At 35.9% G+C, this 14,332-nt stretch overlaps 1 protein-coding gene across 2 annotated transcripts in view; it reads left to right on the top strand.

Moving 5' to 3' along the window:
- XPO4 (exportin 4) overlaps positions 1–14,332 on the top strand; it is an 86,420-nt gene that overhangs the window by 44,660 nt on the left and 27,428 nt on the right. Inside the window, exons 7-10 of one of the 2 annotated variants that reach the window (XM_030042781.1) lie at positions 4,842–4,954; positions 7,393–7,550; positions 7,812–7,986; positions 12,831–13,007. In XM_030042781.1, the coding sequence (XP_029898641.1) occupies positions 4,842–4,954; positions 7,393–7,550; positions 7,812–7,986; positions 12,831–13,007 (623 nt within the window). The remainder of the gene's footprint in view (positions 1–4,841; positions 4,955–7,392; positions 7,551–7,811; positions 7,987–12,830; positions 13,008–14,332) is intronic. The other variant, XM_030042782.2, reaches the window with a different exon arrangement.

The following is a 14,332-nucleotide window of genomic DNA, read 5'->3' on the forward strand; positions in this document are numbered from 1 at the left end:
GTGCATGAAAAACACACAGAATGGTCCAGAAAACTTGAGGTTTGTTTTGAGGAATGATTCAAGTTGGCATTGCTGCTGAAATGTACCTCCTATGAGCACGATACTGAACAGGGAACCATCTAGCTGAAAACTTTTTTTAGCAGGTTGAGGTCCCCAGTTTGATTTGTTGCAGAGCTACAGAAATGATTGAACCTTTACCGAGGAGCGACAACACAGATTTCCTTCAGGAGCAGGGCTGCTTTCCTTAGGCCTGTGTTTGTTAGCAGCCTGGGATTATCCTGAATTTACTACAGTAGTCTGTCCTTACCTGAAAGATGAAGGGTTGGGGTACTATCCTGGCTATTGTTTGGGATATAAAGAAAAATTCAATGTAACTAGAACAGCTGTATTTAAGAAAGTGCAAAAGAGAGCTGCATTTTACTTCTATCAGACTTATCACTCTTAGGTGAAAATTGACCTGAGTTTGAAATCCCTGATGTTTAGAAATTATTTCTAGGATACTGTGTGTTTTCCTGACAATCCTTTCTAACAACTGTGTCTTAAAAAGTTGGGCAAAGCCAAGAAGATTGACAGATCCCCTGAGTTTGGTCACAATTGCACTAAACGTGTTTGTGTTGATATTGAACTTTTTAACAATTAGTGTTTCATCATTTGGGTTTTCCTGAATGAATTCTGAAATTAGTTTGCAACGTAAGAGCATCTTAAAAGCATTAATACCAGAAGAGGAAAAGAGACCAGTAGTGACCTTTTTTATGAAGGGGAACTGATAAAGTATATAGGTTTCTTCCCCTTCTGCTCTCTCGCCCCAGTGGTTTTTTAATTTTCCAGTTTGGCAGTGATTTGTCATCAGCTTCCTAGGTGGCAGCCAGTCTGTAGTGGAAAGGTGCGACTCTTGAGCTGCATCTGCGTCGCAGTCACTTCTGCATAGGTGCTCTAAGTGTTAAGTTAGGCTTAAAGTGATTAGCTTGCATACTATTAGCTGTATAGACATAGCAGCAAAATGTAGCAGGAGCTGCAGAATCCACTTGGGTGGTCAATGTGAGACTTGTTACTGGCATGGCTACACCACTAGTGGCTCCGGAATTGGCCAGTTTTAAAATTAGCTTGGGACTTCCTACACTTCCTATGCCTGCAATCTGAGTCCAGTGTCTCCAACACAAAGTTGTTGTTTCCTTCTCATGACAGTTAAGAATACTTGTGTTTAATAATTAAATATTTAAGCATACATTCCTTCTCCTGAATGCTGGATATGTTTGCTGAGAGTGTAAGTTAAAGGTTTGTGAAGCATTTCTCCATAGGGGGCAGCAAGCCTCTGCATCAGTTTTAGACAGTTGCTCCTAGACTCATCCCATGTGCTTGGCCAACTACCTAGCAAGCTAGAGGAGGTCTTAAAAATCCCAATAAAATCATTATGTTAGCATTATGACACTGGACGACAGATTTCCAAGCAGTTACCTTTCTAATGCAGTTTTTTATTTGTAAAATATAAGTCTAAGGCTGACACAAAGCTCTCCAGAAATGTTCCAAACAACAAAGGTGAAGTGCCTAAAATAACTTTTAAGAAAGATATTCAGACCTTAGCACTCCAGGAATTTTCCCTCCATTTCTGAGTTGTTCTTGAGTCCTGTGAACAAATTTGTGAATGGGGGTCTGGCAGAAGAAATCACAACTTTGATTTTTGAGTTCCTAATTTACTGCTTTGTGGAAGGGCAAGCCTTGCCTCTCTTAGGAAAAAGACCATGGGATCCATTCTTAGATACTGGAATTTGTGGGAAGTCCTGAAGTGAAATGTTATAATCCCTCATGTCTGACTTAGGATATGAAATATTTTGATACTCATCTTCACCCATCAGTCCCTTCCTGGGACAGAGGCAAAGAGTGGGAGGAAAACTACACATTTGTTTATCCTTTTATTTTCTTTTTTGATATGTTCCTCCAAGAAGCATATAAAACTTCAAAATTTTTTTTCTAAATTACAATTTTAAAATTACAAATTTATAACTTTAAAAAGATTACTCTTATTTCTCCAGCTCATGAAACAAAACCAAGCATAGAGCTAATGTCTACGTACATAAATTTAGGTAAAGATAAAAGAAAATCTGCCTTAAACATTATGGTCTTCTCTTCCTCTCTAGGCACTAATTAGTGAGCATATAAGCCTTACCATACATGAAGGCATCTAGTTGTAGTCTTACGCTTTTCAGTAGAGCTTGGTATGTATTATTGAATAATCTGTTCCAATTCAAGCAGAAGTTTCTAGTCTCTGTAGGAATCGGTGTCCTAAGTCTTGTGAACTGGGTGAAACATTGCCGTACTTCTGGTAGCTGTTTCCTAGCTTGGACTTCTGTGTCATTCAAAGTGAACTCTAATGAGAGTTACTCATTCTTCAGAAGAATTAGCAATGTTACAAACATTTGTATTTATTACCAGAAGTGGTTTACAATTGTTTTTCATTTAAAAAAGAAACAAAAAAAACCCAAACCCTCCAGGATGTCATAGCAGACTGATCTATGCTTATCATAAGTCTATGTTATAGCTTGAGTGCTTACAAAAAAGTGTGCTAGTTCTGTACTTTTTGTTTCCTCATAAGTATTGAGAAGTAAATTAATTATTGATGATGAAGACTGCATTTATCCTGTGTACGCCCATGCAGTAGGTAATTTAGTGCCATTTTTTCCAGGTTTGGCATAACTGGACTGCTGCTAATAAGGCTGAACCATAGCACAGACTAGGTTGAGGTATTTCACGGCAGCAAGCATCTCCACAGCCAACTTACACTAATGTTTGCGTACATCTAGTACATGATAGAAAATGGGTACAAGATCTCCACGATAGGTGCAGGCATAATTTGTATTGTTCAGTGAACAGATATTTTACCCTCAAAACTGCTATTGTCAGATGTGTCATCAGTCTATTAGCATGAGAAACAGTACTAAAAATAACAGGATAGGGCTGTTAAATACTGAGGCTTGTTAAAATAGTGACAGCAAACTAGCCCTTCTTTCATTCCACACGAAAAGTGTTATGTAGCTGGTCTCCTCTGTAGACTCAACCTAGTGAAGAGCAAATTGATTTTCAGAGACTGATAATGTATCTATGATCATCTTCTGATATTGATGTATTTCCAACCCAATTGTTTATTGGAAAGTTTCAGCAAAGGATACTCTTGTCAATAAACAATTTTAAAATACTTTTTTTCCTAAAACATTCAAAATTAAAAGGAAGAAAAGCATAGCTTAATTTGCCAGATAAAATTAGTTTTGATTTGTAATATTACTTCTAATAAAGGATGTTTGGATATGATAATTCCATGCCCATATTTCTTTTTTCATCTGGGAGAAGTGAAGCATTTTTGGTCACTTAAATTACATCTGTATTTCAGATGGAAGTAAAATAGACAATTCTGTGATTTTTAGTTTTTCCCCGTCTGAAATAATGCAGAACCAAGCTATGGTTCAGCACACACTGATAATTTTGAAAACGGTGAAACTGGTTTTGTTTTGCACTAATGTGAAAATCCCTGATTGTTCTTACGTGTTATAACATGCTGACAACAGTTCTGGACACATACCACCAGTGAAGGTCCACTTGGTACTGTGCTGTGGAAAAAGTTGCTTTTCTGGAATGTGGTTCTGCACAGGGTTGTTAGGAATTTCTGGTTTTGGCAGAACTCAGAAGGCAAGTGTAAATAAACTAAAATTATGCATCCTGCCTTGTGCCACAATTCCTCATATTAAGCTAGATGTTTGCTTTATATATTATTCTCTTAAACAAAACCCATCAGAAGTTAAGGGGTCTGCTTTCTTGAATGATACCATTGTGAAATTTATTTTCTTCTAGACATATAAATACTTTGATACATGTTTTCTACAATATCTGATGACTTACAGTACAAAAGTTAATGCAGTTCATTACCAATAAGTAAATTACATGCAGCTGAGCATGCTGTTACTTATTCTGATGGTTGGGTTAGAAAGGGATCAGAGAGGATAATGAAGGGTTTAAAAACGACAAATGAAAACGTAAATTGCTGAGTTTTAAAGCAGTTTTACTACTACTTGGATTGGGGGGTGTCACAGAAGGAAGCACTTTCAAAAATCTTTGTTAAACACTCTTCTGTGTGATCAGACTGACAAAGAATGTAACCTGCTTGTTTAAATGTTTTTGCTCATGTCTCTGTTTTTTCTGCACTAGAGCATTTGCAGAATTTTGTAAATTGTTATGCCAAAACATATGGTAAGAACTGAAATGAGTGCAGCAAAATTGTGGCTTCACAGTGTGCATGTTTTTCATGTGCATCTCATACAAATGTGTTTAATATGACAATGCCTTATGCTTTTGTTCTTCACAGTGTGATTAAAAAAATGTAGATTAATGCAAGGCTAACATATCTGCATTCTGTGACACATATTTGGCTATTTAGAAAAATAGGATATAGATTTCAATGAGCTATCTTTAGCTATCATAAGGGCTTTTTAAAAGCTGCCAGGAAAATTTTTTAGAAAATGATTTCCTATTTTGCATAAATTTTAACACCTGTTAATTGCGGTTGCTTTTTTCCCTTCTCGCTGTGTCACATTAGACACCCTGGTTATCAAAGTGATCATATCACTATGGTATGTCTCATAATTATGATCAAACTGTTATCTAACATTCCTGGAGCATTCTTTTTTTCAATACTTAATACCTTTTATTCCTTGGCCTCATGCATGAATTATGCTGTGTATGTGAAGAGGCTTAAAGTTTGTTTCCATTACATTCTTTCTGAATGGATCCTGTTGTATCTAGGATTTTTTTAAAGCCAAGTAGGAATGTTATTGTTGACCTTGACACCAGATAACTGGGCAGACATTATATAGCTATGTTTGAATCCTCACAAAATGTGATGCTAAAGCCAACAGAATCCTGGCGTGAGACCCTCCTGGACAGCAGAGTTATGGAGCTTTTCTTTACAGTAAGTTTCTTTCTTCAACTTTCATAGTCCAGACCACAGGGAAAGCAGCTCCTTCCTGTTCTAAAACTGTATTGTTGGACTCTTCCTTTTGCATCAGGTAGGACTGATTCTGTTAACTTCAGATTGCTTATCAAAGCAAACAGAAGTATTGTATTTTTCCTAGGTTACCAAATATATATTTTGCCTATAAATTGCTTTAAATTGATGACCATTAACAAAAGAAAAGAGTGTATAGTTATCTAAACTTTTAGACATTTAATACTTCTGGACATGTACTCATCAAACGAAACCAAGCGTGATGAGCAGTAGTAGAGTATATCTTTCAGATAAGGTGTAACGGCTCTCAAAAAAGATCAAATGAATAGTATGTGTTTGCTGATCTTAAAGCATTTGCTCAACAGAACAGCTGAAAATAAGTAATGTAGTTGCAGTTTTCTAGCCAGTTTCAGCATACAGAATTCAGCATCTCTTCTCAGCACAAAGTAAATCCAAACAAGTTAAAATAGTTTAAGTTAGGAGGGATGGGGAAGAGGTAGAGTTGGGAGAAGGGAACGTAATACTCAATTTCTCTAACTTAAAAAACCCCATGATATTAAAACTGGATAAAACTAGTATTGTTTTCTTTCTGCAACTGTTGGGAGAAGTTTGTAGTTGTTGCTCAGCTAGGAGTTACTGCAGCCACAACATATATTGGCTTATAAATTTGTTTACTATGCTATTTTATCTTATGTTACATCTCTTGGGACCTGAGAATTCAGCATTCTCAAGCTATTTTCATTTTTGCAATAGAGAAATTTTGCAGAGAGAGAGAAATAATGTGCTCAAAACTTGGACAAAGTTGTTATTAGACAAAGTAAATGTAACTCTCCAGTGCTGCTTGAGAGTTGTCTGATACGTGTTTGGATACGTGTCCTTCCTTTATAGGATTTTTTGATAAATTAGTTAGTTTGGTTTCTTTTAATTTTTTTTTTTTTTTTTTACTGCAAGCTTATCTGTTCCAGCAGTTTTGAAAAGGTGAAAAAAATCACTCGCAGAACTCTTAGCAGCTACACACAATCTGAACAGCTGTCTAGACTATCCAGACAGTTGCTACTGTCAGCTGTGAACCTCCACATGCAAATAACTTTTTGGCTTACATATTAACCCTTCCGCGTTTAATAGTATGTAGTTGTCAGATATCTGTTTCTTTGGTTGGTTTACAATTACTTATTCATGATAAGAATAATGTTTTGAATGACATGCAGCATTGTTTCAATACATTTGCATTTTACTTAACAGTAAACAAAACTCGCCTGCATTTGATTATTTTTGAATGAATGCTAGCCAGGGCAGTACGCTGTCAGTTTTGGTTTTAGATTCCTGATTTGCAATGGTTGAGGCTTGTAGTATTAGTTTGCTATTTGAAGTAATGTGAGTGAATGGTAGTAATTTATATTCATTTATCTGATCTGAGAAATTTTAATAACCTTGCAAAAGTTGGCAGGACTGCCATGTTAAAGAGAGAGCCTTCAGTTCTAATCTCAGTCCAGTGTGGGGTGTATATTAGGAGGGGTATTTCTGTTGCAGGGTTTCTTTCTCCTGCTAGTTTGATCCTTCGGAGATTAACTGTGCAGCTAATCCAACCAGGTATGAGTTGGGTGAAGTTGCAACTATAACACCACAGAGAAATAGCGTTTTAACTGTACTTTTGTGTATAATATTGCTGAAATAATTTAACTAGATTTGCTTCTGGGTGAAAAAGCTACCCTATATTTATTCAGTAAATGTAATGTGAAAAAGTAGGCATGAGCCTAAGAAAATTCTTTAAATCCATACTTGACAATTAACATAAGTATGTGAGAATACGATTACTGAAATATTGAGATTTGAATCTAGAAAGTCTCACCATCAGAAGTAATGACGTAACAGTTTGCAGAAATGTGGGAAGATTACTGTTGGCCTTGTATAATGTAAGGGTGTTGCCAAGGAAGTGATGCATTCATTTTTGTATATGTCTTCAGTGTTTACCTCGGCTAAAGAAGCATCTGTATAATCTTGATTGAACTTGTTGACTAACTTTAGCAAGACTCCATAGCCTAGGCATAGTTAGCATAATAGAGATGACTGTCATTATTGCTGTTTTTAGAAGGAGCAGTATGTCTGACTGGCTGGCATCTGTTTCTCCCTTTAAGACATAACATTCAGTAGACAGTTCAATTTTCAACATGTAGGTGAGACTTAGTTTCAGTGATTTAATTCAAGGCTTGTGGTTTTGTTAGCTGAGTCATGATCTTGACATTTACTATGATTTAGAGAGTTGTAGAAACCATTGTATTTTGGACTGAATGGAAGTTATAGTAAGCTTTTTTTGGTGTGTGCTCTTTTGGATTGAGAGCCATGTGACTGTTGTAAGAACACCCTATTTTCCATGTATTATTAACTATCTCACTTCCTGAAAGGTACATCGAAAAATCAGAGAAGATACAGATATGGCCCAAGATTCATTACAGTGTCTGGCACAGCTGGCGTCTTTGCACGGGCCAGTCTTTCCCGATGAAGGTTCACAAGTTGATTACCTGGCACACTTCATTGAGGGATTACTGAATACTATCAATGGGTATGTATGCCTGCTCTCTAAATTTAGATGGCATCTTTTAATCTTTAGTTTGGAGTGTAGTGTATCTGTGTGGAGAGCTTGTATGGCTGGCTTATTTCTGGGTATAATTTGTGTTTACTGAAATTAAGAGAAGGCAGTTTAAAGTAGGTGGTGCTTAAGTAATATGAAATAGAGTTATCGATTGAAAATGTATCAATAAAATCAATTCACTTTTAGCATTTTTCTTAATGGCAAAAAACTAACTGCTATTTCTATCTATAGAATTGAAATAGAAGACTCTGAAGCAGTAGGAATTTCCAGTATTATCAGCAACCTGATAACTGTATTTCCTCGCAATATTTTAACTGCCATTCCAAATGAACTTTTCTCCTCATTTGTTAACTGCCTCGCACACCTCACTTGTTCTTTTGGAAGAAGTGCTGCCTTGGAGGAAGTGGTAAGTATCCGCTCTCAAATAGTAGGTAGTCTTTTTTTTCTTTCTCTGTATTTGTGAGAATTGACAAGCATAATTGACATCAGAATTTGGCTGTTTTATTAATAACTGTTGTGAATTCAGTAGTTCTAGATATTTCTGAACTCACATCTGAGAGGATTTTTTTTGTTTCAAACAACATACTGAATATAATTACACACTGTGTGCATCTTTCAGACTTTGTTTTGATTTAAGGCACTTGTCTCATTTTCATTTTAAAAAGAATGGATTCACTTAAAAATATTAAAGTCTTTAAATATTGCTGACTTGCTCTTGTAGGACTTCTCTGAGAACTGTTGTAGATAATGAACGAGCTACAGTCCTGAAAGCTTAAAATGACTACATGAACATATGGACAGACTGAAACTTAACTGCTGTCAAGAGTTCTGAGTCAGGAACTTCTGTTTCAAGTGAATGTAGCTGTTAAGATCTGTTGTTAACCCCATACTTCTAAGCTGTTCAAATCATCCCTTCATTGCTGACACAGTTCAAATGGTAATTCTGTGTACAAAACTAGCACAGGAATTCAGAGGATTTTTTTTTCTGTTTACTTCTTTCAAACTTTGGTTGTAACATTAAAGAGCAGTTGGGATAGTCTTAAGTCTTCTGCTTCTAAAAATTGCATTAAAAATAAAAACTTAAGGAGACCTAGTTTTAAGGAAAAAAGCCCGTAAGAAATTAAGGTGAATAATCTTGCAGTTGAGCTATTTATGTGCAGTAGCTATTGATTTAAAATGAGACTATCAAGTTATTAGCCAGTATGATTAAAAAGTATGAATTTTTACCAGTTTTGCTATATTGACTGGGCTTAATTACCTGAGTTTGAAAATAATTATAGAAGTATTTAGTTATAAAGTTGATGGATGTGTTTCTTTACCAGACATCATAGGTGTGTTAATTAGCATTCATTGCAGGGCATTAGATCATGTCTTTGCTGCAAGATTAAAATGTATTATGTTTGGCCCAGTGCTCACTTAAACTTTCAAGTGTATTCATGTCTTAATCAAAAAATTGGTGGTTAAATTTAGAATCTAAAATACAGCTACTTTCCAAACCTTATTGGTCAAAACTTGCCCTGCTTTTGAGATTTTCTAGTAGAACATTGAACGTATGTTCTGGTGCTCACCAACATATTTAGGAATGCTCCTGAAGCCTTTATGGAAAAGATTCAGCAGAACCATAGGCACCTATCATTTAAATTAAAGGGACTAAGGGGATGTTGTTTCCTCAGTTCGCTTCTTTTTACTTGAGAGCTAGAATTTGCAATCATGTTTAATGAAAACAGCGCTCAATGTAATGCCATTCAAAACACTTCATCTCTCAGCAAAAGCTTATAGTAGCTTGTACCATCATCTGGTACAAAGTTTGTTTTGGAAATGACTGGCCAGTTATGCCTAGTAAACTGCGGCTGCCTACACTTATATAATCCCATAGTTTTTGCTGAAGAAAATCTTTTCATTATTAAACTTAAATGTTCTCAGATTCAGTAACATCAGAAAGAGAGAATGCAAGATTTTTTTGTTTTAAGAGAGAATTTTCTCACTGTCCTTGAATCTTTAACCATTCTGTGGAAGGAGAAACATTACACTTTCACCCCTTCCATTCTGTCATAGGTCTTACAGATATCTCAACTTCATGCTGTTTCTCTGATTTCAAGGACAATATGGAATTCTGTGGTGATGGGCCTTAAAACAAATAATTCTTATACCTTAACAGTGTGTCAACAATAAGGCATGCTACCAAGGCTTTTAAGTTATTGCTGACTTAATCCAGATGGTCTAATGATACTATGTGCTGTGCCTGTAGAAATACTACTTTGCATCCCTGAAAACAGTCTTTTGGCTTAGGAATGTCCCAGTCATGGTTAATGTGTTCCCCGAGCTTCTTGCTTAGACTGCTTGTAGTGACACCTTCTGCGAGCTCATGCACTGTCTGTAATTAGGAGCTTTTGATAGATGAAATACCGTGTGCATTGGGCTCAGTAGAGTCCTCAGATAATATTCCTGGAACTTTTCAGAAATCTGAAGTGCAGCAGAATGAAGGCAGGCGTACTCCTTAAGCTTTGCTGGTCCGAAGAGCTGGTTTCCCCATATTTCTGCCACTTCATATGTCAGCAGAACGCCTCATGTGAACATTGCAGAAACCCCATTAGGAACAAGGCATCTGCTTAGCTGAAGACCTGCCATGGGAACTGTCGAAATTGGGAGGTCCTGAACTATAATATGCAAACCATGTCAAATCAGCTCTGATTTTCAGCCAAGGGGGAAAAACCCACAATCCAAACATCATGTTCAGGTGCTGTTTTACATTAACCTGCCTGCTGGGTTGCGGAGATTGACTGGAGGAAGTTGAAACATTTTCCTGAATGGCTACACTGGTGGAGGGCAGTAAGCTTCAGCAATGCTGGGGGTTAGTTTATGGTGGAAGCAGGACCAGTAGTCTCTTCCTTTAATAGCACTGGGTCTGAGAGAAGATGCTTGTCCACAGCTATGCTTCACCTTGCTCAACACTCAGTGCTTATGCAGAAGTAGAAATCAAATAGTCCATCTGAATTAGTGAAGAGTATGAACAGGATGTTGGATGAAAAGTCAAGTAGAAAGTATATCAAAGGCTTCTTTTTCTCAAAATGAATCTTAATGCACATGTTTCATGATATTTTTTTTAAAATTTTTTAATTTTTTTTTTTTTAAATATCATGTGATGGGAGAGGTCATTCTGAATTTGGTCCTCTCAGATACGCTTCCAACTCTTTCAAGCCTGTTGCTGCTTGAAAATTTTAGAAGTGTTCTTTCTTCAAAGGCTCAGCAGACTGTGAAGGAAGAAGTACCAATTTGCTTTTCATTTCCCATACTAGAGAAATTAACCATCTTTGCTTTGACTTTTCTGGTTGTATCTTGCCTCTCCTGAAGATCTGAGTTCTGAACTGGTCTCTGCCACTGCTTCTGTTGGATCCATCAGAACGATTCAGCTCCCCAGTCTACAGTATGTCCCTCAGTTTACCTGTGTGACATCTTTGGTAGCCTAGCTGTAGCTAATCTGAAATAAGGATTGGGAATTTTTAGTAAGGTTCCTTTGTGACCAGATTCGTTCAGTGTGGATAAACTCTTTCTACTATTTGGGCACATACTTTAAGGAGGCACTTACTAATCCTAGCTTCCTTATTAGAATACCATAAAGTGTTTACAAACATTTTTTTTTCATGGTATTAAATTCTGTATTACCTTTTCAAATAAATTAATTGGATGGATTTGAGTTCTTTTGTTGTTCATAAACCAATGAACAGACATGTCTTTTTATGCTCTGGATTCTTATAAATTATTAAAAGTTACATGTAAGTTATATATGTAAATATATTACACACACATGTCAAAATATTTTGGGATTGAATGACTGTCTATGAATTCGTGTGTCCTTTAGCCAAATTTTAAAAAGACATGTTGGGGTGTCCATCCTAAATTTGTGGCATATGTTAGTGTTGAATATGATTTTGCCTCTCTTCTTGTCATCTTCAGCTTTTGTTTTCACACTTGCATCAGTGTGTCCTGTATTTTAACTTCTGTAAACATGACCACTTTGCAGTTATAAAATGATGCTGTGAAGCTATCTTGAAATGCTTCCAATGTGATATCAGTTTTCCCTCTTAATCAGTCATCCAGCCAATGTTTTCTTTTCCTTGCCTGTTCATTCAGTCGTGTTTGTAACTTCACTGAAAGTCAGGAATTCTTCTGTCTGGAGCATGATTAAGGCCTTAATATCTCTTTCATCAAGGAATCATTTTACAAAGCTCTGCTATCTCAAAGTAACTTTTGTGAGCAATCCTGTTGGTTAAATCTTGAGGAGCTTTCTTAGAGGAAAGAAATGTCCTGCTTTAGCAGCATGTTTATCCGTACTGTCACACTTGGGTTATTTGAAGTTGGGTGTATTTACTAAAGTTCGATTTTTGCATCAAATGAAAAAGTTGATAGGTACATTAAAAATACTTTTAAAAAGAAATGGCCTTTCTGCTATTTGGGTTCTTTAGTTTGCCTGTAACCCAGGACTTTGTTTTTCACATACGTTATTTCCTTTTGCAACTTATGTACTACGTAGAAATACATATGAATAACTAAAGCCATGAAGCATCAGTTAAAATGCACTAAGCAATTGGAGGTGCAGGCTTATTCTGTGGAATTCTGCTTTTTTGTTGTTTGCTCGTACAATGAGAAGTTGTGTATCATCATCAAAACTGGCTACCTGTAGTAAGGTTTCTTGAACACATGCAGTCTTACAGTGATTTCCTCTGGAAGAGCGAATCGTAATCTTTTCTCTCTCTTTGTTTCAGAAATAGTGGAATACGTACAAATCTATATGCACATGTTCTGTATTTGTCTATTTAATTTAAAAGGAATGGCTCAATTCTTTGTTGTTACTAATAAGAGCCGAGATGCTTGGCATTTCTGGGGTAAAAGCTCAGTAGCTCCTGTATTTAGGTAATTATCCGCAAAAGGCTTAATTTAAGACTGTTTTAGTTTTGAACATCAGATGAATAGAAATAGCTAAACACTTTGACATTTTTTTAAAGCCTAGCAAATATGAAAGCTGCATTGACCTTTTTGATGTGTTGCTTCAGTTTATTCTGGTATTTTCTTGGCTATCCTTAGATGGGTTTTGTGACTGGTTTTTTGTTGTTGTTGTTTTGTGGGGGTTTTTTTTGGTTTTTTTAATTTTGTTTCAACGTTAGAAGAACATCTGTTATATTCATTGTTATTTAAGTATGTCCCTCTGGTTTAGTTTAGAAATAAGATTTGTGTTTCTTTCATCTCTTACAGCTTGACAAAGATGACATGGTATATATGGAAGCATATGATAAGTTACTGGAATCTTGGCTTACTTTGGTACAAGATGACAAACATTTCCATAAAGGTTTCTTTACCCAACATGCTGTTCAGGTCTTTAATTCCTATATTCAGTGCCATCTAGCTGCTCCTGATGGTACAAGGAATTTGGTAAGCCCTCATTCTAGTAATTCTTGGTGATGATATATAGTAACTAGCCCATGTCTTTTGGTGTGTACTATATTATGTAGCTCAAGGGAGCTAATATACAATTACTATTTGTGACTTTGGAAATGAAAAATTTGCTGAATTTGTTACTCAGTGGTCATTTTCCAGTCTGTTTCACTTGTTCCGAAGAGGAAATAGAGGAATACGAATTTGGAAATCATGTTTAAAAAAAAAAAAAAAAATACAAAAAAGTAAACCGGTTACTCAAATCAACATGCATCTTACCGTTCTTCCTGCAGATGCAATGACTAAACTTTTGACAATCCTTCTCTGGACAAGGGTCCTAGTTAAAATCCCCAATGAAATTTGAAGCCTTTTATACAGTTGTTACCTCCCATACATTATCTTCAAAGTATACTTTTGAAGTATAATTGACATGCATAAGTATCTGAAAAAAAGTAGAATGACTATGCTTAGATGAAAAAAAACTTGCAATATTATGTGGTTCTTTTGGATAAAATGAATTCCCAATTGAACTTCTGTGGTGGCTGTTCTAGAGAAAACCTAAAAGTACCTCAAGTATCTCTTGAACCATTGAGAAAGAAAGCAGATTAGTCTGCCAGGAGTCTGGATCTCACTAAAATAGATTCCCATACAGAAAATTGGATGTAGATGTTGGATGAATTAATTATTGCATAGATTCAATTCAATAACTGTATAAAATCTCTCTTTAATTTGATGCTGTGCAAAGAGCTCAGAGATACCTCATTCTGAAAAGCACCATATAAAACTTAATTCTGCTATCTCAATATGTAACAGATGGTAATAGCAGTGCTAAAACAGAGAGAGATATTTCACAAGAGAACTTTGAATTCATATCAGGCGATCTTGACATAACTTGTATACACAGGTTAATTCATGTCATTCTGTGAGATAAGTCATTTATCCTATGGGTAACCTTTTAAAAGCCACAGCTGGCATTTTAGAATGCTTCTTGTTCAATATCAAAGCAGTAACAGGAACTTTTAGTCTCTGCTTTGAGAGCAGAGGCTCACCCTTCAGTAAACAGCTGCAACTTTGAAGTTGCCAAAAGAGAATGATTTGCTGGGTTACATAGAGAAAAGATGGGTTAAAAGCACTTTGGATAAGGAATTGTGTGTGGATTCAGTATTCCAGAGCCTTTATAGAAAGAAAACCAGACAGATAGCTTTTTCTGTCACTTGTATTTTACTTTCAGTTGTGTAAATTTTGTGATTCTTTAAGAGGTTTTTAAAAACGTTTTTAACATCAGTACTTAGTTTCTACATATCATGGTTCATCACTTCAAG

This window comes from Aquila chrysaetos, chromosome 19, assembly GCF_900496995.4.
Source record: "Aquila chrysaetos chrysaetos chromosome 19, bAquChr1.4, whole genome shotgun sequence".
NCBI classification, from domain to species: domain Eukaryota; kingdom Metazoa; phylum Chordata; class Aves; order Accipitriformes; family Accipitridae; genus Aquila; species Aquila chrysaetos.